At 27.9% G+C, this 24485-nt stretch overlaps 4 protein-coding genes across 7 annotated transcripts in view; 2 read left to right on the forward strand and 2 right to left on the reverse strand.

Annotated features, from left to right (window-relative positions):
* Nucleotides 1–3547, forward strand: part of LOC100158859 (zinc transporter ZIP3) — a 6450-nt gene extending 2903 nt beyond the window's left edge. Inside the window, exons 3-4 of the mRNA XM_001949651.5 lie at nucleotides 2440–2664; nucleotides 2729–3547. Coding sequence (XP_001949686.2) covers nucleotides 2440–2664; nucleotides 2729–2799 — 296 coding nt within the window. The 3' untranslated portion in view covers nucleotides 2800–3547. The remainder of the gene's footprint in view (nucleotides 1–2439; nucleotides 2665–2728) is intronic.
* A 2375-nt stretch (nucleotides 3548–5922) lies between these two features.
* LOC100162938 (uncharacterized protein C2orf47 homolog, mitochondrial-like) lies at nucleotides 5923–8073 on the reverse strand. The gene is made up of 3 exons (NM_001246087.2): nucleotides 7585–8073; nucleotides 6334–6532; nucleotides 5923–6246 (listed from the first exon to the last, which is right to left on the reverse strand). Exons 1-3 carry the CDS (start codon nucleotides 7990–7992, stop codon nucleotides 6014–6016), a joined length of 840 nt encoding a protein of 279 aa, NP_001233016.1. The 5' UTR covers nucleotides 7993–8073; the 3' UTR covers nucleotides 5923–6013.
* A 234-nt stretch (nucleotides 8074–8307) lies between these two features.
* On the forward strand, nucleotides 8308–11563 carry LOC100167756 (trafficking protein particle complex subunit 13). The gene is made up of 9 exons (XM_001949693.4): nucleotides 8308–8775; nucleotides 8850–9018; nucleotides 9080–9289; nucleotides 9354–9462; nucleotides 9558–9654; nucleotides 9725–9951; nucleotides 10126–10226; nucleotides 10929–11082; nucleotides 11142–11563. Exons 1-9 carry the CDS (start codon nucleotides 8724–8726, stop codon nucleotides 11235–11237), a joined length of 1215 nt encoding a protein of 404 aa, XP_001949728.1. The 5' UTR covers nucleotides 8308–8723; the 3' UTR covers nucleotides 11238–11563.
* A 380-nt stretch (nucleotides 11564–11943) lies between these two features.
* On the reverse strand, nucleotides 11944–22947 carry LOC100165731 (kinesin-like protein KIF21A). 4 transcript variants are annotated; one of them, XM_008180343.3, is made up of 22 exons: nucleotides 22458–22947; nucleotides 21659–21881; nucleotides 21334–21588; nucleotides 21054–21272; nucleotides 20679–20973; nucleotides 20413–20615; nucleotides 19859–20333; nucleotides 19492–19731; nucleotides 18834–19383; nucleotides 18563–18767; nucleotides 18322–18477; nucleotides 17361–17527; nucleotides 16830–16976; nucleotides 16616–16753; nucleotides 16281–16434; nucleotides 16113–16218; nucleotides 15869–16046; nucleotides 14392–14538; nucleotides 14042–14330; nucleotides 13769–13968; nucleotides 13550–13671; nucleotides 11944–12117 (listed from the first exon to the last, which is right to left on the reverse strand). In XM_008180343.3, the coding sequence occupies exons 1-21, from the start codon at nucleotides 22499–22501 to the stop codon at nucleotides 13575–13577; spliced, it is 4488 nt and encodes a 1495-aa protein (XP_008178565.1). In that variant the 5' UTR covers nucleotides 22502–22947; the 3' UTR covers nucleotides 11944–12117; nucleotides 13550–13574. The 4 variants fall into 4 exon arrangements, with proteins under 4 accessions (XP_008178565.1, XP_016656337.1, XP_008178566.1 ...); XM_016800848.2 differs by having other exon boundaries at nucleotides 13527–13671; XM_008180344.3 differs by lacking the exon at nucleotides 13550–13671 and having other exon boundaries at nucleotides 22458–22946.
* Nucleotides 22948–24485: the final 1538 nt, after the last annotated feature.

The following is a 24485-nucleotide window of genomic DNA, read 5'->3' on the forward strand; positions in this document are numbered from 1 at the left end:
CCGAGCGTAAAATTTGCTATGTTTACATACTTATAAGACGGAGAAAACAAATGTCACTGTAACGGCCCCTTAAGATCAGAAAAATAGAATAGGTGTATAATAATATTTTTTGAGATTTGAAACTTTTACTTATTAAGTCTCGTCATAACATAATGCACAAAAAAATTTGACAATTTTAGAATTTTGAAAATATACTTAATATGCATATGGATTTTTAATATTTAAATCTAAAACTGTAATAAAAAGTTTATGTATAACATATTATCATGTGTATCTAATCTATGACTACAAGATCTCAAAAAATAAGCTTAATTGCTAACCATGTTTTATTTATTTAAATTTTTTATTTAACTAGTAGATTTTGATTTTCCTTAAAGCTATACTTAATATTTTAGTATAAAATCTGGACTTACCATTTATTTAATTTTATTATTATTATCATCATTATCATTAAAGCTAAACCCACCAAAACAAGGATTATTGTCTTATGACTGGTTTACAATTAAAATTGTCCAAAGGCATGTTATATTAGTATATTACTTATGAATTATGACTATAAACACAAGTTTTGAAACAATTATACATAAATACATTTTTTTTATGACTAATAAGTTTCAATATTATGTTGTGAATTGTATAGTATTTTTTACCTACAGGTATTTGTCGTAAAGAATTTTAATTGAAATGAGTCAGGTTAATTTAGGATGGCCATTCGTCCCGTATTTTCTGGGACGTTACTGGTTTAATAAATTAAAATATAAATATAGATACTTAATTACCTATTTTTCATGAGAACAATTACATTTTGGTGCCCCAGATTTCTTATAATTTAATTTGACCTTCTTAGGTTAATTTATAAATAAATATTTTACATTTTGTTTGTATATTATTAATTCAAAAAAATGCATACTTAACTGCGTTCAAATGATAAATTGAACATTACATTTCCATACCTATTATGTATTCAACAATTCTTTAGACCTTAGTATTCCTTTACAAAATTACAAATGAGTATTTAAAGTATAGTAAATTTAGTATTTAAAAATATAATTTATAACACATATTTATTTGGAATACCTTATTGTTATTTATATAAAATTAAGTAGGTAGATAAAAAACATAAAATAAAATTGGTAACATTCTTCATGTATAATCTAATTACAAATTATAATATGTTGTTTTTAGTTGATGTCCAAATTATAAAATAAAAAGTTCTAAGCAATGTTAAAAAAATTAAGACTGATATCTGTATATATTATGTATATTAATAAACATTTATTACAATTTCATTTTTGTTAATTATTAACAATATTACATCATAAAATAAATTTGTATTCAGGCTGGTTGGTGAATTAAATAACTTTCTAAATATATATTTATTCAGTGATATTTTATGTAATTGATTTTGTATGACCTTGTTAATAGTATTTATTATGTTTTATTCTTGATTTCTTTTTTCAAGTTTAATCTCAAATTAAATACTAATGTATAAGATGAAATTTTATCAGGTGGTGATTACTTCACATTATATATGTGTGTAATTTAAAAACCATAAACTTAAGAAAATGTCATTAATTTATATCTTAACATTAGTGATTGTTACATCAATTCATATCTACAATCTCCATTTCTTCAATAAGCAATACATAAAAAAAATCCTTGCTCTATTCATCAGAGTGATCTTTATTAAAAATTAGAGTAAAATTCACCTACCCTCAAATTAAAAGAAGAAAAGTTAGTATATCTTATGTCACTAACTTTTGATTCTTAAGTTTTAAAGTACATACAATTAATACTTATTGTATACATTTTCATATCTTGCATTAAAAATAAAATAATAAAAAGTAAATCAAAGTACGATCGCAGACAATGTTTTATTTGATGATTGGATGATTTTACTCTTATTTTAATCTGAATCCCGCTGATTTAAATATGGAGCAATATTTTTATATATATTGCTCATAGGATAGATGAATATTATATTAAATATTGATGCATCTTAAAAAAATCCTAATGTTCTCAAACTGATAAGTTTAATTTTATTTATGTTATCCAAATAATAAAAACGCTACGACACAGCTAAAATTGTTCCGCATGCGTTGTGGAATTTCAGTAATTCTACTATAAATACGGAGGGACTGGTTCTATACTGCGCAAAACAGTTTTTTTGCAATGTTGTACATTTGTAAGACGGAGAGAACGCATGCTGCGTCCTCTTAAACAATTATGGTAATATTTTGACACTCCCAGTTTATTTAGCACTGTAATTATTTGTAATAATTATTGATTATGTAAAAAACTATAAAATTGGCTTGAAAAAGAAGTTTATAGTTATTCCTTATTTTAAAACATTCTATATATAACTATTATCTTAACATATTATTTCAAACATATTTAAATTAATCACATTTTTAAAATACCTCTAATAATACATTTTAGGTATATTGTTGGGATTGTTATTAACATTAAATACATATGATTTGGACCAGAATTATCATACAATTGGAAATGCAACTTTACAAGGCTTAGCTGCTGGTACAATCCTATATGTTACATTTTTTGAAGTACTAGATCGAGAAAGAAAAAAGGACACAGCGCCTGGTTTGCTCAAGTTACTGTTAACTATGATTGGATTTTTTTTTATGGTTATGTTAGAAATTTTTGGTAAATAAAAGATAAATTTAACTTATATTAATTCATCAAATATTAAAATCATTTTCAATTACAGGTGGACATACCCATAAAGAATTCGAGCATGAACATAACAACTGCTCTACACCTCATATTCATGGACCTTAACATGTATTATTATTGATCATTTCAGATGTATTTGTTACCAGATGTCTGGACATATTAAAATAATAATAACCTGTACTCCTTAAACATATGCAGTTCGCCTGTGTAACTTTACAAAAGTCCAAAAAATACTTCTGAAATGAATTTCACTCAATTACTCGCCTGGCATTAAGATTAAATTAAGTTGTAACACGAATCATTTTTAACGATCTTCCATTATATTAATTTTATGCATAAATTATATATAAAATAATATTCCATTATGGATTATTTTTTTTATTTTGACGGAATGTAAACTTTATACGATTTATTATACATAATATGTATTTGACTTGAAATTAGTTTTAACTTTGTTTTAGCGTTCCTCACAATTAACTAAAACAACCATGAATTTAGTTTGTAATATTTTTTTAGTTAGGTAGTTTAGTTTCAATATTTTTATATTATTTTGGGTCATGTTACAGCTGTATACTTTTTAACTAATTATTTATTTACATTGTAAAAATTATTTATATTTTAAAAAAAACTTTTGTCAATTGAAACTAAACAAAATCAATTCTTAAATGGATACATAATATTTTGTTATAGCTCTAATACAAGGAATGGACATTTACACTTATTTTGTTCAGTATTTTTTGTTTGAAAAATAAATGTTGTAATTCATAAATATGTTACACTTTACTTGTAACAATTTGTTATCAGAATCATGGACATTTTATGGTAAATACCATGCCAATAAATTTTTTTTTTTAATTTGATGTTTTATTAATTAATTGATAACTCCATGTCCTTAAATTAAATTATAAAATTACTGTCACATATTTAGCTAATAATTTCGGATTGCACAAAACATTGAATGAATCAATAGTGAGCTATAATGTTCCCTTAAACAAGATTTACTGGCCTGTGATTGGTCCATTAAATTTAATAAATTGTTAAGGCAACCCAGCATAAGTCCTATTCAGATGATGTAATTCTGGTTTAAGTGTGATAACTAATAACTAATAGCCAAATGTTATTTTTACAATTTAACTTTTAACTGTAAAATATTTTTAAAAAATATTAACCTTTTTTACTTTCTTACACATTTGTCTTGAAAATATTCTCGTAATTGTTTTCATTGAGGTTGCGATTTATTTTTTCGATTCTATTAAAATGAACGCACATACAAATATTTAATTGAACTTGAAATAATTTGTTATTTGTTTAATAAAATCATAGAATCACTTGATTAGTTTATAATGGTGTCTAAATGCTTAAATAAAGTTATTCTAAAGTCTCAAGGATTGTTTTCATAGATGAACGAACGGGGGTGGCTAGATTGGCCTTAGCTTTTTAAACATTTAAATGTTTTATTAATAACATCTGTTCTCATCTTACTACATCATGAAGTTAAATCATAACTACCAAATGTTTGGCCCTAGATACACTGATGGCTGCCATATTACAGTAATTAAGTAAAATTTCATAAAAAGGTTGTTACAATTAGTTACTGCCACAATGGCTATGGTAAGTACTAAGTTGTTTCATGCTTCCATTTGCTAGTTAAAGTGTATGTTTTAAAAATAAATTTCCTTTCAATTATACAATATATTATAAAAAAGTAGTTTAAAAAGACAAATATTTGATATCTATCAAGTATCCGTTACAAATAGAATTGATTGGTACTAGTACTTATAATAAATGGTTTTAAGTTATAACAAATGTAAATGGTTGAAATTGATGTTTTAAAAATGGACTGTAAAAATAAGTAAGAAGAATACACCTTAGAACATTTTGTCCTCGGAAATTTTTTAATGTTATATTTAGTATCTAGCACATATTATAAATAATTTAAAACATATTAAATTCTTAACCTTTAAACCTTTAAACTCTCAATAAGCTCATGTTACTAATACGTATTTAGACCAGGTATGTGTCAAAGACAAATTATAAATCTTTGATTGGTGTTTTATTAAACTAAGTGTAATTACACACAAATATAATATATAAATATATAATAATTAACAGATAAAGTGTCTTCAGACACACAAATTATAAAATCCCTTCGCTCGGAATCTAAAACTATTTGTAATAATGAATGCTCGCTGCTATGATTATGATGTAAATAATAACCATAATCTTTTAATTAAAATAAAAATAATAAACATTTTGCTACAAATCTAATTACTAAAAAAGCTTGTCTAAATGTTAATTTTAAATTATTACAAAACAGTTCAGTATACAGAGTCCGGTGTGATATAATGAGTAGGTACACCGTGGTTTCAAGACGTTTTATTAACATTTATCCGAAAATAAATAAATATATTGTAGTTATCAAAATGTAATGTATAATTAATGAATATGAAAGTATTTTGTAATTAATATTATTATTATATACTAAGGAGTAAAGGCTCTGCTTCTAAGACTCATTTTGCTTGGCCTTCACATGTACTAACCGTGTTACGTATCCCATAAAAATAGTGCTTTAGTTCCTTTTCCTTGTAATCTTGTTCAAAGTATATGTACCGTTGTTGTTGCATCAATGTAATATATTAAACAGAACATCACAATATGATTGTGTCAAGAGTTAATTTTATTGAATAGGGAGATTGTTGAAATACTTCCATAGTTTCATTAAAAATTAAAGCTATACATCCTTACGCAAATAATTTCTCGTCAATTTAAAAAAAAAAAAAAAAATATTTAACTACAAGTATTATCTATTAGGTTCAAAAATAAAGTTTTAAACCTTAACTTAACCCTAGTAATTTTTGTATTTAAATAATACCCATTGTACTTTAAAATGTAAAAACAATTACAAATCCGCACAAAGAAACTATAAGTATGATTTGAGGGGTGGACCAGTTGCGGATCCAGAAGTCACGCAAGGGTGGAGGGGGCAAATTTTCAAGTTTTTATATTTATACCGATTTTATTATAAATATATATTAATAACAAATTATTTTTGAGTAGCGGCCCACCAGGAAAGTTCACGGTATCCCATCTGCCCAGTAATGGTTGTTTAAAGTTTGTGAGAAAATGTCATAAGTGGTATTTAAAAACAAACACAATTCCACTGTGGCTTCAAATGGTTAATAGATTAAATAAATATTAAGCTTGGGTATAATAAGTGAGATAGCAACATGTTAATAAAAATTATTTAATTATTAAACTTTATATAGTATGACATCTAAATTTAAAGGTACTTAGTTACATGAATATGGTATAATTCCATTTACAAAATTGTTTTATCGTGTTCTTCGGCTTTTAAATGATTGATGGCATTTATAGTCCACGCATCTTTTACCCCTTCTGTATATTCTCTAATAAACCTATAGTTCAACACAAATATATTACTCTTTAATTCTTTTTGTATATCAACAATTTCTTCCGATCTTTTTTTGATCTCTTCTAAATTATGAATAGCGTGATAGCACATTGTTATTTCAACAAATCGCCGGTCTTTAACTAGAAAATTAAAATTTGTCAATATAATAATATGAACTCATTTGAATAGGATAAATAAATTAGTCAATTTGCAATAGGCATACTCACGTTTTGTGTCATTAATAATATCCAACTGTACCGGTAAAAATAAATACATGTCATCGTTATCAAATGCCATGTCTTTTATTTCATTGTCATTGAGATCTGAAACAATCGATTTCACCTGTTCCAGCACATCGTTGGTGACCAGCCCCTGTAGTGTGGTAAAGTCTCGTTTGGAAATGCAATTGGACACTACCTCAACAGCCTGCAAAAGCAAACAAAATAATAACATCATGATTACTTCTGTGTTTTGTTTTATAAATCAAAGTTGTAAAGATTTTAATAACCTGTTAGCATTAAAACGCTTAGATGTTTTTATTCTATATTTTATTATTGTTCTATTTTGTGATTGCCACAAACAGTTGGTACTATAAGCACAATTCAATAAATACAAAACTTATTTCTAGGAATAGTTCAGATGTGTTCTCGAACGTATATCTCATTTGTCAAATGAGCATAAATTATCATTCTTATTTTTTAAAGACCTGATTCATTAGATAAAAAGTAGAAAATATAAGATCTGATTTATTTTTAAATTAATAAAAATAAAAATTATATAGGCATATAATGAAACCTCTAAATACCGGACACTCTCAGTCACTGAAATTTTTCCGCTATTCAGAGGGTTCCATTTGTAGTTAGTTCCTAAAAAAACGTACACTATTTGGAGGTGAATTGTTTGGAGAGGTTTCACTATATTAACTACCTAGAATTGAGCCATAATAGTCGACGACTGAAGGCTAATAAAAAAAAAAAAAAAAACTACCTAGAATTATTTGCCACATTGAACATCTATGATCTTATTTGTACAACCAGGCAATCTCGAGACCACTTTTAACATGTTCTTCTAGCGTTAAAATTATAATTAAATATTAACATATTGAAGCAGCTGCCTGCTAATAAATAAATTCAATATAGATTTGTTTTCTTATAACTCTAATGATTCTTTTAATTTTTACCTACATAATTTAATTATTTAAGCTAATTGATTGATTTATATACTTTTCATTGTGATGTAATATTGTCTATTGTTATGGAACCTATTATTTGTGAACTTGGTATACCAAGGTACCTTAATTAGCTCTCTACCGTGTTTTGTGGTTATAAATTAATTAAGTTTGTATAATATTTCATTGTATTTTTTAAATACTACATAGTCATACGCTATAATAATTGTAATTGGGCATTGCCTATTTAAAATGTAATAAATTAAAAATAAATGAATACAATTTAAAAATCTATAATAGTGGAACACACCTTTCTAGAGTTTTTAGCAAACTCTCCAAGACTGAAGTCTTTGTCTAATTGTGGTTTGATTATTAGATACGAATATATCAGAGCTTTGAGTGACTTAAAAACATTGGGCCAAACGATTGGTGGAAATTCCGGAACTTCAGGGAACGGCCTATAGTTCTTGTTGCAATAGTATCGGTGGACATCGATCGACGTCAGGTAGGTGATTCTGTTGGGTCCAGGACGCAGAAACGATTGTTGGTGTGGTTGAACTCCAATGCAAGTCGTGTTGTGGCTGAAGAATTTGGCAGCGATAAAACTGTTGCTCAGCGCACTGATCGCGTCAACGTTCTGCGATCTACTTAGGTCATGTAAGAGTGAACCGGACAAGAACTTTTTACATAAAATGGTCGAATACATCGTAATACTCATTGTACATCAATTGAGTGTGTGAAACATAAAATGTAGACAATTTTTAAACGAAATAAAACATTTGGAATTATTACATTTCTCTCTGACACAGTGACGAGTGACACATTGATAACGTTTAACGCATATGATAAGCTAAAAATGAATAAATAATAATTTATTAGAATATATTACCCTGTTGTTACTTCTTGTTGTCAAGGTGTATTGATACATCTTGTTGTTGTACCACGATCAAGGTGTATTGATATCAATACACCTTGACCACGATTGAGGATAGTACTATCTATTTAGGAGATAAGGTAATATTTTTATTATCAAACGGACGAGAAGGTTTTATTAATTTATTCAGATTTCTATTTTCTATATAAAAGAAGTCTGTGTCCTGTGGTTTTATTACTATTTATTAATATAGACATATTGTTCTATCATTAAACATATCTTTGATTATTAATTAATAATTATTATTCTGGTTGGATTTTGGATGTGTTTACTTGTGTGGGTAGCGAGTACTTACTACTTGGCACTTGCTAGTTGCTACTTACGGTTTTCGACTTTAGTCGTGAATACTAAACGTCATTGCGTTAACAATTAAATAATTCTTTACGTTTTCCAAACCATATTTTCTAGTCAATTGTCAGTGGCGTTTTGTGCAGTCAAAAGTTGTCACACCGTTCTCACCTATCAGTAATTATCTGCTTTAGGTATTTCCGTAGAAAAAATAATTTTACTTCAGCATGACTTCAATAGAAGTGAAGGAAGTGGTCGAGCATCCCATAAAATTGAGAGGTACATAAACATTTATGGCAAAGTAACTTTCAAGCGATTGTATAAACATTAGTTTTATATATTTTGATCTTTAGTAATGCGCCTCGGTAAACCAGTCATGTTTAACTCAAAGATAGTGACGTGTGATTCAAAAGATTTACCAGGAGCTGCATTGAATGCACATTTAAAAAAAGATGTGACTACATTGGCTGATGCTGAAACATTGGCGGCCGGGTCGTTTCTCATGGTTCCTAATGTTCTAGAGTGAGTAAGTTTTGAAAAGTTTGACAATTAATCAATTAATAAACGTATTAATGTTTTCTAGAAATTTGTATCTGGGCGAAACATTTCTATGTTATATTTACTTGAAAAATGAAAGTTCTCAAACAGTCTATGATATTATTTTGAAAGCAGAAATTGATACTGCGACATCACATATACCGATTTTGGGACCAAAAGCTTTTTCCAAGTTGGATCCATATGCTTCTATTGATGTTATTGTAAAGCACGAAGTCAAAGAACACGGTAGTGTCAAGTATGAATTGTGCTAAAATTAATTTAAAATTTCATTTGTATATTAAAATTTAAGATTTTTTTAGTAAATTGATTTGTCAAGTGGAATATGATAGGAAACATTCGTTTGAAACAATTTTCAGCTATAGAGTTCCAAAACCTTTAGATTTAAAAACAAAATTTTACAATACTGTAGTAAGCATCTTAGTTGACATATTTTAATAAATAATAAATGTATAAAATTTAAAGTTAATACTTAACTTAGATTTATATTATTATTTTCATTTTAGACTGATGAAGTTTACCTAGAAGTTCAAGTCCAAAATATTATGTCGACTCCGATCTCATTAGAAAAATTTATCTTAGAATCATCAATTGGATATGATGGTAGTTTTGATATTATTTTTATTACTTTCGATAAAAATATTTGACAGTGCATTTTTTTTTTTTATTACAGTTAATTCAATGAATCATTTACTTGAAAGTTCAGAGGATAAATCTATTTTCGGAGATATGGACATACTGGATGTGAAAGAAACAAGACAGTATATGTATAGATTAAGCTTAGATAAAACTGCTGAAAAAAATCCCACAAGAACAAATAATCTTGGCAAGTTGGACATTTTATGGCGGTCTAATATGGGTACTAAAGGTCAAATACAATCCAGTCCATTAGTGAGACAGGTAATACTAATTATTGGTATATTATAATTGGATTTATATATGGATAATTAAATTGAATATGGTCTGTAAGAAAGAACTATCAAATTAAAATATTCATGACGTATTACACATTCATTGATCGCAGTAAATTACTAGTTAAAAATTTAATTAGTCTTTATTAAAATATGTTGGTAGATTCCAGAATTAGACGACATAACGTTCTCTATAACGTATTTGCCTGATATGGTTTTTTGTGAAGAACAATTTGACTTCACATGCTCAATAAAAAACAACAGGTAATTTTAAACTAATATAATTTCAAAATATTAAGTATTTTATTGTTCACAGAATTGAACATGATAATTGAGAAGTAATTTGTACTAAAAAATTAGTATAATGTACAAAAAATGTCTTTCATTAACAAAATATACCTTTTAGTTAATTAACGAACATTTGAAATTTTAAATAGCTATTTATTCAGCAACATAGTATATCAATATGGAAATCAGCTAACATCATAGTATAAGTTTTATGTTATTGTACTGAAATATTTTATGTAACAAGCAGTAGTATACCCAGGGGTGGGCTAAAGGGGCTTCAGCCCCCCTCTCTTTGGCCGTGTTATGATATAAATCTTATATAATAAAAAGTAAATTACAAACCATGATATTTCTGATTCGGGTTTACAAAAACATTTTGCATATTATTAATTATTCGTAGAGGTTATACAAATTCTAATTTACTTTGTTTAGGCCTCTCCCCCCATTGAAAAATCCTGGGTACGCCACCAGTAACAAGTGTCAATTCTTTTTAACTTATAGTTATAATAAAAAATGTACTCGAATTAACAGATTTAATAGACTATGAACAATTTATGAAATACGATATTGTTGGATTAATATTAAAAAATAAATAAATTCAATCAATGATTTTTCATTGTCAAAGCAAAGATTGCCTTGTAACTTTTTGTTGGATGATATACGGATATTTTTTTCCAGAAACCGTGACATGCAGCTTGTTGTTGAAGTCAGTGACGAAGAAGATAGTAATCTTGCTTGGACTATGATTTCTGGCATACAGTTAAGACTTTTACCTCCATATGCAACAATCAAAACAGTATTCTCGATGGTGGCGCTAAATCATGGCTTACAAGTATGATTTTACTAATAAATAAAATTAAAAAATATTTATTCATAATCTTTTTATTTTAGGTTATATCGGGTATTAAACTAAAGGAATTAATTCTGAACCGTACATACTCATACAATAACTTTGGCCATGTATTTGTCACTCAAAATGTTAGTTAATACTTCAATGCTATTTATAGCTAGTTTCTGTGATATTTTTTAATTATAAAACAATTAACTAATATAGACCTTTATCTTATAATAGTAAATTATTATTTATTATTTTTTTGTAAATTTATTTATCAGTAACTAATAGTTGTTTTTCCCTATTATTGTATTGTATATTTTATTCACTTAAGCAATAAGTATTCCAAAATATTAAACATGTTATAAAATAATCAAATAAACATTTCTAGTACATTATTTTATTTATAAATAAATTATATTATACTTAACATTGTTTTGATCAGGTCTATTTTAAAATAAATAATAAAAATAAAACAACATTTTGTTTTGATTTTTAAAATTGATTAATTAACATTTTATATTATATTAAAAATAAATTATTTAACGTGATCAATGCACAAAAAATTATTAAATAAAAAATTGTAAGTAATAATCAGTACCAAATACCATAATAATAATACTAGATGGTTATTTGATAGATATTGAGCATTTTCATTTCCTAAATATAAGCATGCAATTATTAGTTGTTCTCTTTTTGTGTTCAAAATAATAAAAAATAATACCCTACCCATACTAAATATGTTGTTAAAAAATATGCATCTTTGGAACCAATTTGTAAGGAACACTGAAATACCAGTTCAGCAGAAAGAGATTCTCAAAATAAGTAAATATCACAGATTATAATATAGATTTTGTTTGCTTCGGTTTATGGCAGAATATGGCATGCACCGAAGATATCAGGTGGCTAATCAATACGATCATGGTCAACACGAGTATACCGATGTACTGGAGAATTGTTGCAATGCAAATGATTGTCCGTCAAGCCATCGCGTCTAAGCGATATTTAACACGCCATAACTTCACTGTTCCATCACTGTAAATATCAAATAATGACTTGTTACAACAAAGTTCAAAACACCAAATAACGAATACACAAAACATGCAAAGCATCATGCAATATGTATAATGGATGAAAGATTTTTTAAAAAATTAATACAATTACAATATATTATATAGTAAATACATATATATCAATTTTAATCTATTATTACATTTAATAGGTAGATTAATTGATAAAATTATTTCTTTAGATGTATCATTTTACAGGGGGTGGGTTATCAACTCAGGTTAGAGCATGACACAATGTTAACATATATATATATATATGTGTGTTAGCTGTGTCTAACAATGAAAATGCAAACTTAAAACATTGAAATGTATAGGTGGACTTTGACCACTTTTAATATAAAAATGGATTATAATTTTTATTTTATTCTGGATCAACAACTAAATTTAGAAAACGATTTCAATACCTTTATACAAAATATATATGCAAGTATTTTCATTATATTATATATATTTTTGTAAATGTAGCCATTTATCTAGAATAAACAAAAAATTAACATACACTAGTAATCAAGCCAACTACTATTAATGTATTAATGTTATTAGTAGACATTTATTGACGATTAACATGAGTAGATAACTACACTAATTATTTATTGGCCAAATGAAAAAAGTATATATAATATATTTTAATATTAAAAAGAATCCCAAATAAGAATTATTGTATTTTAAAGCCTAAAAAAGACTGTAGATAGTTTTGATTTATTAATAGAGCTACTGCAAATATTGTTGACAAAATATTTACTAAATTTTTGGAAGAAATAACTACAAAGAAAAAAATAAATATTAAGTACGTAAAAGACGTGTGAACACAGGTGGTTAGGTGTAGGTAGGTAAAAATTACCTCAAATAACAACAATGCTTATCAGAGGAGTGACGAGCCTAAAAATTATATTTTACTTATCAATCACCTATTTAGTTAAATCCTTTAAAAAAACCAATTAGTCATACATTTTTTATAATATTTACACATTTTAACCGTATATATTTTTGATCTTCCACCACTAAAGTTAGATGAATTAAAATAAAATATGAATATTTGATAACAAAGAAAATAATAATAAATAAACAAACATTTATAGCTAACCCTAAATTGGGTTAACAAAATAAAATTTTACAGCTAAAAAAATCTTTAACAATAAATGAATATTGAATAACGAAACAATAACAAAAATAATAAATAAAATAATTATGTGTTCATGCAAAGTAAAAATAATTTTCAGAAAGTGCAAAAACTAACTACTCAAGTACATTTTAACCTAATAATAATTAAAACATATTAATAAATTGTTGAGCAAATAAATTAAATAAATAAATAAATAATAAAAAAATTAATAAATAATAAAAAAATTAATAACTATAAAATAATGTTATAACCGAGTATATAGATGAACCCATACATAATGTTTTCAACAGTTAAAATATTCACATGTCCAGGTTGAACATACGTCCTGTTGACATTGTCATGGTCGATGGAAATGAGATATTTTGAGCCACTCGCCACATCTTCACTTCTCCACGGCTGAAATCATCGCATACACACACCACATGCAAAACTGTCCCTCCACCATACCACCGCTACATATGTATACACTAATATAATGAGAATTAACACATACTGAGCTGCAGTAAAGACATGAGTAGAATTTGTCGCAATAGCATTAATTGGAGAATCGTGTGCTTTCATCTCTCCGAGAAGTGAGCAAGTTGATTCTGACCACATTTTCAAAGATCCACTACGACACACACTCAATAGTATTGGATGATCAGGAACAACAGCCAATCCGCAGATCCAATCTTTGTGAGCATTATTTATAGACTGAATAAGATAAGGGTTATTTATTAATTTACTATAAAATAATAATAATAACAATAGTGGAAAAATTACTAACAGTAACTAATTCTTGTTTCTCTAGGTCCCATTTTTTAATAGCATAATCTCTTGAACCAGAAAATAGTATTTCATTATGTATTGCAAGTGTTTGTATTCCGTCATAATGAGGGGGTTCTAGATTTACTGTAGGATTATACGTTCCAACAGCTTCCTCATCGACTTCAAACATCTTAATGTAATGGTCTTTAGATCCAGTAACTATAATATCTTTGTTTTCAAACCGACCTACTGCTAAACACATAACAGCAGCTGTATGACCACTACTCAATTTTCCTCGAACTGTAAACCTTAATACCGAAAAGGTTTATTAGATTCAACTTCTCAAAGAAATTGTACGAATAAAATTACTTTCTCATATCCCAAATTTTCACTTTGTCACCAGATGCCATATACAATGTTCGTCCATAATTATTTAGTGCAATATCATTCAACAAAATTTCTCCAACTGGAATTTGTGATGACATTACTGATCCATTGTTTACAATACCAGATGAGCTATAACATTAAATGTACAATTAGTTTAAACACTCCATTATAGTGCAGATAAAATTTTTTTCATAAGTGGTCAAATGACAAAAATCAAAATACATAGTTGGAGATATAATAATTTTTAATTCAATTTATATACCTATTTAGCCCAGTAAAATTAGATGAAAAATAAACTCCAGCTAAGAAAAAGAAACTACATTTTTACATACACCTTTATTAGACCTTTACAACGACCTTTTCATAAATATCCCGTCTTCTATTAGTTTCATGATAAAATGTTTTATTCAAAAATGGTAGAGAAGAAAATATGATTTTTTTTACTAAAAACAAATGACCTTTTCACAAATAACTTGCTTTCTATTGATTGTACAGTAAAAATTTGCAAAGGCAAAACATTGTGTATTTTATAAATATATTTTTTAAATATTTTTAAAATACCGTGTCCGCAAAAACAGGGTACACTGTATAATTAAATTACCATATTACTCAGTACCCTAAACATATTTTTAAATTCTGTTTGAGGGACATGAAATTAGACTATTGGATCATAGATCTCTCGCAGACAGAATTCTAGAATACTGATTAATGTAGGTAACTGAGTTAAAGAGTGTACCCAGTTTCCGTGGACACACGGTATATATAACCAGGGCTCAGGACTTATAGCCCTTAAAAACACTAAAATATGCGCTTATAATATATACCCCAAAAAACCAAAAAAATTTAAAAACAAACACTTAAAAAAATGAAATAAATATAATATATTTGACATATAATAATAATTTAAATTTCAGGAACCACGGGTAAAATATTATAATTTATAGCACATGAACATAACAAAAATTAATATATTAGGTACACAAAACTATCTATGCCTTTTAATAAACTAACTCGCATAACTACATGCCGTTGATCAGTAACCACACTGTTATGCAATATATTACATATTCCCGACCTACACAATATAATCAACTATTATCCATGAATTCATGATCATGATTTGTGAATAATAGTGGTAGTTATTAAAAATTGTTAAATACGTGTCAAATTTGGCAAACAATTTTAAAATATGCAATTATCACTAAACTATACAAAATAAAACTTTGTATTTAAATTCTCTGTACTTTGAAACATATTTGTATACCACTTTACTACTTTTTACTACATCAATGATGGATATGAAAATGCTAAAGGTCCTAAATCCTGTATATAACATTATATTAACTAGAACATCCACAAACTATAATATCAAAAACTTTCACAAGCAACAGTTGATCTGTGAACATATTTTGCTAATTTTTAGTTTATTATTTCGTGTTTATTAATACTACATTACTACCTGAGTGTCTTAATGCATTTAGATAACCGCATATCCCAAACTCTTACATATGAAGAAGTTACACTAAATACGAGTTGTGCATATTCATCATATTTTATCGCAACAACACTATTTGGATGGCCGGCTAGTGTTTGAATTTCTTTACCACTGTTAAGATCCCAAATTTTTACAGTCTTATCTAATAAAAATAAAATTAATTTGAACTGTATAATATTGATTAGCATAAATAATTTAAAATATTAACCTTTTGAAGCACTAAACAGCATGTCATCAGTAGCATAAACCGCAAGAACTGCTCTAGAATGACCTTCTGTGATATGTGTACATACCAAAGGAGTTTTCAATGAAGTCTAAAATTAAAATAAAGACAATTCTAAGATGTATTCACGGTTTTGCTAAAATCATCTCTTACTTTTCCTTGGTATGGTTGTATTACACCTTTAGATCGCTGTTGTTCAATAGGTTGGGTGGTACTGGATGTAAGACGAGAAAAAACATTTTCATCGCGACTGATTGCTCGACGATAGGTAGGTGGAGAATTTGGAGGGCTTTTGTTTAGTCGATCCCTGTTAGATTGAAAAATAAGCACCAACACCAATGAGTTAGTACAGTTAATTTATTTATGGTGTTTATGAAGCATAATAAATAATTTTAGTTAATTTAACTCTAACTTAAATAGAAAAAAAACTTTTTGGTAAAATAATAGATTAGGATTTTAAAAAGTTAATAGTTAGTAGGAGCACTCACATTGAACCAGGTTTGCCTAGTAAGTTTGTGTTGGGAGAAATAATAAAAGTTCCTCGCCTAATAGGACGAGGTGAAACAGATTCTTGTCTTTCAATTTGTTTTCGGCCCATCACTGGTGATGGTTTAAATTTGTCAGGTCTGAAATACATTTTTATATTAAAATTAATTTAATAATCTCTAGGTTAGATAAAATAATATTAGATATGCAATATACCTTAGGAAAGAAGAAGCACTTGGAACACGCACAAGAGGTACTCGTTGTTGGTCCACAGTTTTGGAGGCATAAAGAAGTTCTTGTGCTTGAGCAGGTCTGCGTCTATGTTTACTTGCCCCAATATCATTTTTGGAATGTGTACTACTTCTGAAATAATAATTAAACAAAACAACTTAAGCCTTTTGTTTACAAAATGTTATACTTCATAATATATTTACCACTACAAAACAAATACAATATGTTTAAACATTATTGATTTGATAATAATCAATAAATTGGTCTTTTTCATAAACTAAATTAAAATAATTTTGGAAACAATTATAATCAGTGAGTATTAATTATTGAAATTAACATTAAAACAGTAAATACTAGTAAGTAAAATAATATTTATTGATTGTATAATGTTGTTAAAATGAACCAACTTTATTACTTGAAAAAAAAAAGCAGACATGGCTCAGAAGTAATTATTGGAATCTATACATTTTTAATATTAGCCCAACCCGAGTAAGTAAAAGTTTGTTATTTACTTACGCCATATCTGAAGGGGAGGTAGAACGTGATGAAGATGAAGAACTTACTACAGATCTAATATCTCTATCACTACTAGTAGTCATACTTGTAGGCATTTCATTAATACGTTCTCGACTGGATAACATGTGTTCAATTAACTGTCTTTGTATTTCGTTTTCTTTTTCAAGCTGAGAATAATACAAATTATTAATAGTAAAAATAAATATAAAAGAGGAATAGTTAAACATAAATATTTACAATAAGTATTAATTAAATCTATGAACAGAAGTATTAGATAAAGACAATTATGTTTGTACCAAATACCAAATCATGTATTTTTATTGAAATGTTAGTCTCAATATTATATTACGTTTAGATAGTTAGATTATATACCATCTGCATACAAAAAATTTGTAATTGTTAGCTGCATGAAGTTTAATATGCATTATCACTATGAATATTTATGGCATATTCCCAATGTTTGTGAATTACACACTTCATCTTGGCATAGTGAGGTATTAACTATCAATCAATATATTTGAAAATAATTGATCATTGGATAATAATATTAGGTATTTACAATGTGCTTAAAATGATTGTGCATAAATGCATAATCTATCTTGAGCAACTAATAATATTACATTTTTTTAAGTGACAGTACCATAATGCAACTGAAAATAAAATATTACTATCTGTTAACTATTATTATAATTTTACCCAGGTCTTGAGTTGATCACATTAAGCAGCTTACACTGTATTAAGAATTAAAAATAAATATTAACAAATGTAGTTCTTTTTCTTTTCCAACTGCATCCAATATTAGTTAATCGTTTTATTTATAAATATAAAATAATAATTAAAAACAATATTGTTAGCTAATTGCCATTGCAACAAACTTAATCCAACATTTAATTTTTTTAATCTTGTTAAATAATATTATTTTAAATAAACTAAAATAATAAATATATTATATAATTAATACCTGTTGCATTTTAGTTTCTAACTCTTTCAAATTTATATCTCTTTGGGCTGCCAGACAAGAATTATGCAAAGACATTTGAAAAAGTTTGTCCAATACATAAATAGCATCTGGCAGATTATTTACATGGCCATGTAACTCTAAACTTTCAGTAACAGTCTAAAATATACAATAATATAAAAGCAACATAATATTTATATAATTATACTGATTAAAAATGACCACGAAAAAAGAAAATAAAAACCTTAGAATCTTCAATTTGCAATATATTTTCTTGTAGTTCTTTTATACTTTCATCTACATAATCTAAATTAGCTCTGATTGCTTCGATTTCGTCTTCAAAATCACGATGTAAATTACTATCACGAGGTTGTTGCACTTGAGCTTCAGCTAATTTTTTTAGTTTGAAATCTAAATCTGAGTGTAGTTTTTTTCGCTCTTGCAGTAATCTAAAATTAAAATGTAATTTTAATATAAAATGAAAATAATAAATAAATGTAATAAATGTAATTTACCTTTCCATATTTTTCTCTAAAGAATATAAGGTCTGTTTGTTAAGTGTTAAAGCAGATATATTCTTTTCTAAATTTAACCACGTTTGTTTGGAATTTTTCCGATTAGCTTGAGAGCCTACTGTACCTTTCCGATTATTATTTATAACTCTTGCTGCACGACGAAGTGCAGTTACTTCTTCTTGTTTTCTTTTTAATACCGCATCACGAACACGAGACTTTGATTCAAGATTTCTCATTCTAATTTCTGCTCTTCTAGACTCTTTTCTCAGTTGAGCTATTTCTTTAGCTTTTTTCATTTCTGCCTCATGATGTCTAGTTGTTTCTTCTTTTATTTTATTCATTAATTTTACTTTAGTACGTTTCATATCATTTACTTCATATTTAAGTGTTCGTACTTGATTTTCATACTGAGATTGATCTCTTAGAAGTTTTGCGTGTTCTTTTTTAGCAGATTGTAATGATTTTAATTCTTTCTGCATTGTACCAAGTCTACGTTCATAATCATCCTTTACTTTTTTTACTTTTTCAGAAGGATTATTATTATTATTACCTATATATTAAAATAAATAGTCAACATGAAAAAAAATTAATAATACTAGAAATTTAAATTCAAATTAATGAAATGGATTTAAATAATAAGAGAAAATTTTTTAATTACCGAGAGAAGAAAGAACCGTATCCCTCTCGTCTTGAGTTAATTTAATTTTTGTTTGCAATTGTTGAAGTTTGTCTTCGTAATGTTGTCGTAAGTTGGCTAATCTCCGCTGTGATAACTCTAACTCTTCAATAAGCTTTTGCTTTAAATTTATTTCAGATGTCAAGTTTGCTAGTTCTTGACTATATTGGCTATCTACACTTCCTCTCTCGTTTTCATCATCAGATGAGTTGTCTTCACTATCTAAATAATAAATAATGAATAAGTTAAAAAGTAATAATAATGTTTAATGTTTAAAAATGTAACACAATGAAACTTTCAATTGTATTTATAACTAAGATTATCTGTAAGTAAAATATAATAATAATACCGTCAGAGACTGAAGGTTCACTTTCTGTTTCTTGAGACTTCACAGATATTAATCGTTGTAGCGTCTGTTTTTCATTTTCCAACTCCTGTTTAGCTTTTGCAATTAATTCTTTTGAACTGTATTCCTCACTAGGAAAACTCGCATGATGAGTTTTTATAGCTGAAGAAGTATTTTTACGTAATTGACCACACATATGTTCAGATTCTAATAATTTTGCTCGTAACTCTTCAATTTCTTTTAAATAACCTTGTATAACATCAGTCATGTTAGATTCGATACCAGCATCAGTGTTTAACCATGCTCCAGTAGCTTTTTCAGCTAATAATTGTGTATTTTTAGTGATTAGAACATCAATAGTTTCTTGCATGGCTTTTATACGAGTTCTCATATTAGTTAGTTCAGTCTGTAACATTGTATTCTCAAGATATGTATCATTAACACATTCTTCACCATTTTCATTTACAGTTCTTTTACCCTAAATAATTTCACATAAAATTAACAAAGGTAGTAATGAAGTTTATAGCTGAGATTACAATTGGGTAATTATAAATTACCTGCTTATATTCCATAATTTCAAGTTGTAGTTGTTGTATTTCTAGTCGTAAAAGTTGAATTGTTCTTGATGATTTGTCTTGGTTAATTACGACCTTGTTTTGAATATTACGTGCTCGATTGGCATATTTTAAGGTGTTAAGTGTTTCCATAAAATCTCTGTCACTTGGAGAGACACATGCAATCATAACAGTGCGACTGTTACCTGTGGATAATCATACTGTTATTGTTATTATTTTTTTTTAAATACGAAAGTTAGATTTGTTACCTCCCAAAGAATCTTGAAGTAATCTTGTTAGTTTTGAGTCTCTATAAGGCACATGTAGAGCTTTTCTAGACCTATCTCCTAGTGCTGATATAACATTTCCTAACGCTAATAAACCACAATTAATTGATATCCCTTCTTTGGCTCTATCTCCAGTAGCACCAGTCCGTTTCAACCTCTCAGAACCAGCCAGGTCAACAAAATGAAATTTAGCAGTAAGAGTTTCAAATTCACCAGGATTTTGATTACCAGCAGGGTTTGTACCACAATCTTCTAAAGTAGATTCAGTCCCTTCATCCTGAAAATAATTTATGTTTAAACATTTTGAATAAGATCTTAGATGCCTGTTTACCTATATATTATACAATATAAATATACCTCGTGTTTAACAAATCGTTTTTGTTGAATGTTAATAGTGAAGACTGCGTGACTTCTTGATGATTGTGAATTCATTGCAGTTGCTGCAGTTGTACGAGATAAAGCGCCTTGACGTAAATTAGACAATGCTTCAGAAGCTGAATTTATAGGTTTCCATGATACACCAGTTACATAAATATTATGTTGCATATCTTCATGAATACGAATACCACTTTTATTCTAAACAAAATATAAAACTATTGAAATAGTTATTATACTTGATTGGTTACAATTAATATACTTTGGCTATAGAATAATCATTGGCAGTATCAAATAAATCAATTATTTCTTCATTATATAGTTCTAAAAACTGTGCAGTAACAGCAAAATGAGGTGAAGGATCTCCAACATCCAATGATTGTTGCTTTATAGATTGTATTCCATCAAATAGTTGATGTATAGCTCGTGGAATTATGCCTATGGTGGTCGGGTCCGTGTCATCAATATTTTCCAAGTCAAAGCCTGTGCCCATAGTATATGTTTTGCCAGATCCAGTCTAAATAATATAACAATTTGTTTAAAAAAATAGAAATATGTCAACTTATGCAAGTTAATTAATTGTTTACCTGGCCATACGCAAGAACTGTTGCATTATATCCTTGTAGAGCACCAGCAACAAGGCTAGATGCACAGTTTTCATATAAAGTTTGTTGGTTCTCATGTGTATCAAACACAAAATCATAGGTAAATGATTTATCAGAACCTAAAGTCACTTGTGGTTCGCCAGGGGTTACATTTGTACAAATACGACAGCCATCAATCACTTCACGTGCAATTTGAGGACGTATTCTACAAAATATTATCTAATCAGTACACAGGATACAAAAGATGTGTCATAAAGGGAAAGTTCAAACAAAGTGAGTGTCATAAAAAATATACAATGTATACCTATTGTACAATATATTCAATGTAAGCTAATTAAATGAAGACAATTGTTATTTGCTCTAGTTTTAACAAAATAATGACCTCTGTTGATGTAAAAACAAAATATAAACAAAACAGAAATTAACCATCTAGCTTTTACCATATATGGGAAAACCACTTGTTCCCCCACATGAAAAATTCATTTTTTTGCCACTCCTTGTCATTCATAGAGATGGGCTTTGTCAGTTTGTCGACTTTTGTCATAAATTATGAAGGCCATGTGGCCCATTATGGATTTATTATACACCATATTATAAATATTATAGAAATTACAGACAGTGATCGGAGCCCGAAGGCCAATGTATAGTTAACAACACCTGCAATGTTTTAGATATCACATTACCTTTACCCAATAAAACGATTGCACATAGGTACATCAGGGCTAATGTATATAACCTATGTATTATTGAAAATAAAATGTTTACAAAATTGTTTTCTCACCTGACGGCTACTTTTACAGACAAATCGTCCTCTGAAAACGACATGATAACCGGATAAAAATTTAAAAAAACCCACGCACTGGAACGTCAATATCGATAAAAATAATAATAGTTAAGTATGACAATAATATACGAGGCACGTTCGGCTGGCCATCGGGATATAAACTACGATAATCTTAAATGCACAATGTACGGCCGAAGTTGGACAGCAACAATTGATTCCGGTCCATTATTGAAACGCATGAAGTTCATTTTTGAGTAATAATATAAATTAGTCACACTGGTGACTGGTGACGGCAGCGCGTCGTGGTGATAAAAATAACAAAAAAAAATAGGCCGTTTACTTGTCGGTAGGACAGGTGCCTACAACAATAGTATAGCAATGATACTACGATAGTAATATTAAAATATATATTATATAAAATAAATAACGTTCCGCGGACGAACACAAGCAACGGTGCGCGCCTATCAGACGACTGCCGTCTGCCCGTAGCCCGTAGCTCGTTGTCGGTCACGGCACGCTGATAACGGAAAAAAATAATAATAAACCGTACCAAGTAGGTAGTGGATCGAAATTCGACGGGGTCGGCACTTCGGCTATAATACTGGTCAGTGGTCACAGCCCACAGGCGTTACCGTCATATGTCTGGTGGGGGGTTGCTGTGGGATCTAGGTACTTTTTAGCGGAGCGATAAATCATAAAATGTGTACCTATTGATTTTATAATGATGGTTATTTTTATTTTATTGTAACTGAATATACTTTATAGTAGAAAAAATGATGCTTCAATCTTAAACTTCAACATACCTTTTCTGATGGAAGGTGAATCTAGTTGGTAGTTAACAGGTACTTTGCAAAGTAAAAGTAAACATTTCCCACTTCCCAGTACTTTTTTTAATTATTGGAAAAAACAAAAAAAAAAAATTTGGGAGAGTTGATGTTGCCGTGCTGTACAGTCGGTTACAACTTACAAGTGGGTCACTGTAATTTTATAAACAGAAAAAAAGTCCACAAGAAAAAATCTCTCGTTGCATTATAAATAAAACGATATTTCCTTGTTATTTTATTTATAAAATAAATTGGGTTGACAAATCTTATCTGTAGATAGTACATGACAATTTATTGACTTAAGCTGTAGTTTGACAGTTACACACACGCTGATCATAATAAAAAAGTACCTATGAGACCTATCATACATTCATACGTATCCAGTTTAATTTTCTCACAGAACAAATAATGCTTGTGAAGGCAGCTGGAACAGCTAGATAGATTTTCTTATCTCGTCGTCATTAAACATCCCAGTATTTGGAAATTAATAGCAAAAATGTGTCAAGAAGTTGGAACGGACAAGGCAATAGAATGGCATTGGCTGAAGTAGGAGAAATTAATCGGAAAAAAACAAAAACTGGTAAAAAAACTGAAATTCGATTAAACATTTTATGACAACGTTTTGATGTAGACAAATCTGCAGATTATATTCCTATTTTTTTAAAGCAAATAGGTCAAAATATAAGAAAGAGATCTTTTATATCTGAATAAAATAAATACATTTTCATATATTTTTAAATACTATTATGTATGATATATTTTTTTTAATTTTAAATTAATTTACGATGGGTAAACCACATATCTAAATAAATGCATTTTTATATTTTTAAAATACTATTAGTAAAAGATATTTTTTTAATTTTTCATATACTAAAAACGATTCTGAGCGGAGACGGCTTGTCAGCCAAGGATATTTTATATTATATTTATATGATTATTATTATAATACGGAAAACGGTAAGTTGAATTATTAATATTATTTGTATATACTTTAGAAGTTTCAAGTACCCACGACCGGGAACGACTAATATTATTAGATTACAACACAAAACTAAAATTCTTCTTCGTTTAAATATCTAATTTCGTCCAAACTTGAACTTCAAATATCTACAGTGTCCCGTGAGGATTTACTCATTGCGATATCTCCTGAAATAATAGAGATATCGTAATTCTGTTTTCTTATTAAGACTCACAGAAGTAA

Source organism: Acyrthosiphon pisum, chromosome A2 (assembly GCF_005508785.2).
Source record: "Acyrthosiphon pisum isolate AL4f chromosome A2, pea_aphid_22Mar2018_4r6ur, whole genome shotgun sequence".
Taxonomy (NCBI): Eukaryota; Metazoa; Arthropoda; class Insecta; order Hemiptera; family Aphididae; genus Acyrthosiphon; species Acyrthosiphon pisum.

Excerpts from the sequence above, each read along its gene's own strand:
- LOC100162938 (NM_001246087.2), bottom strand. The coding sequence starts at position 7,992 with ATGAGTATTACGATGTATTCGACCATTTTATGTAAAAAGTTCTTGTCC. Across the intron at positions 6,533-7,584 it reads TTGCTAAAAACTCTAGAAAG|GCTGTTGAGGTAGTGTCCAA; the intron begins GTGTGTTCCACT and ends TTGCTTTTGCAG. Across the intron at positions 6,247-6,333 it reads TATTATTAATGACACAAAAC|TTAAAGACCGGCGATTTGTT; the intron begins GTGAGTATGCCT and ends TTAATTTTCTAG.
- LOC100167756 (XM_001949693.4), top strand. The coding sequence starts at position 8,724 with ATGACTTCAATAGAAGTGAAGGAAGTGGTCGAGCATCCCATAAAATTG. Across the intron at positions 9,952-10,125 it reads CCAGTCCATTAGTGAGACAG|ATTCCAGAATTAGACGACAT; the intron begins GTAATACTAATT and ends ATATGTTGGTAG. Across the intron at positions 10,227-10,928 it reads TGCTCAATAAAAAACAACAG|AAACCGTGACATGCAGCTTG; the intron begins GTAATTTTAAAC and ends ATTTTTTTCCAG.
- LOC100165731 (XM_008180343.3), bottom strand. The coding sequence starts at position 22,501 with ATGTCGTTTTCAGAGGACGATTTGTCTGTAAAAGTAGCCGTCAG. Across the intron at positions 20,974-21,053 it reads AACGATTTGTTAAACACGAG|GATGAAGGGACTGAATCTAC; the intron begins GTATATTTATAT and ends AATTATTTTCAG. Across the intron at positions 18,768-18,833 it reads TTAGAGAAAAATATGGAAAG|ATTACTGCAAGAGCGAAAAA; the intron begins GTAAATTACATT and ends TTTTAATTTTAG.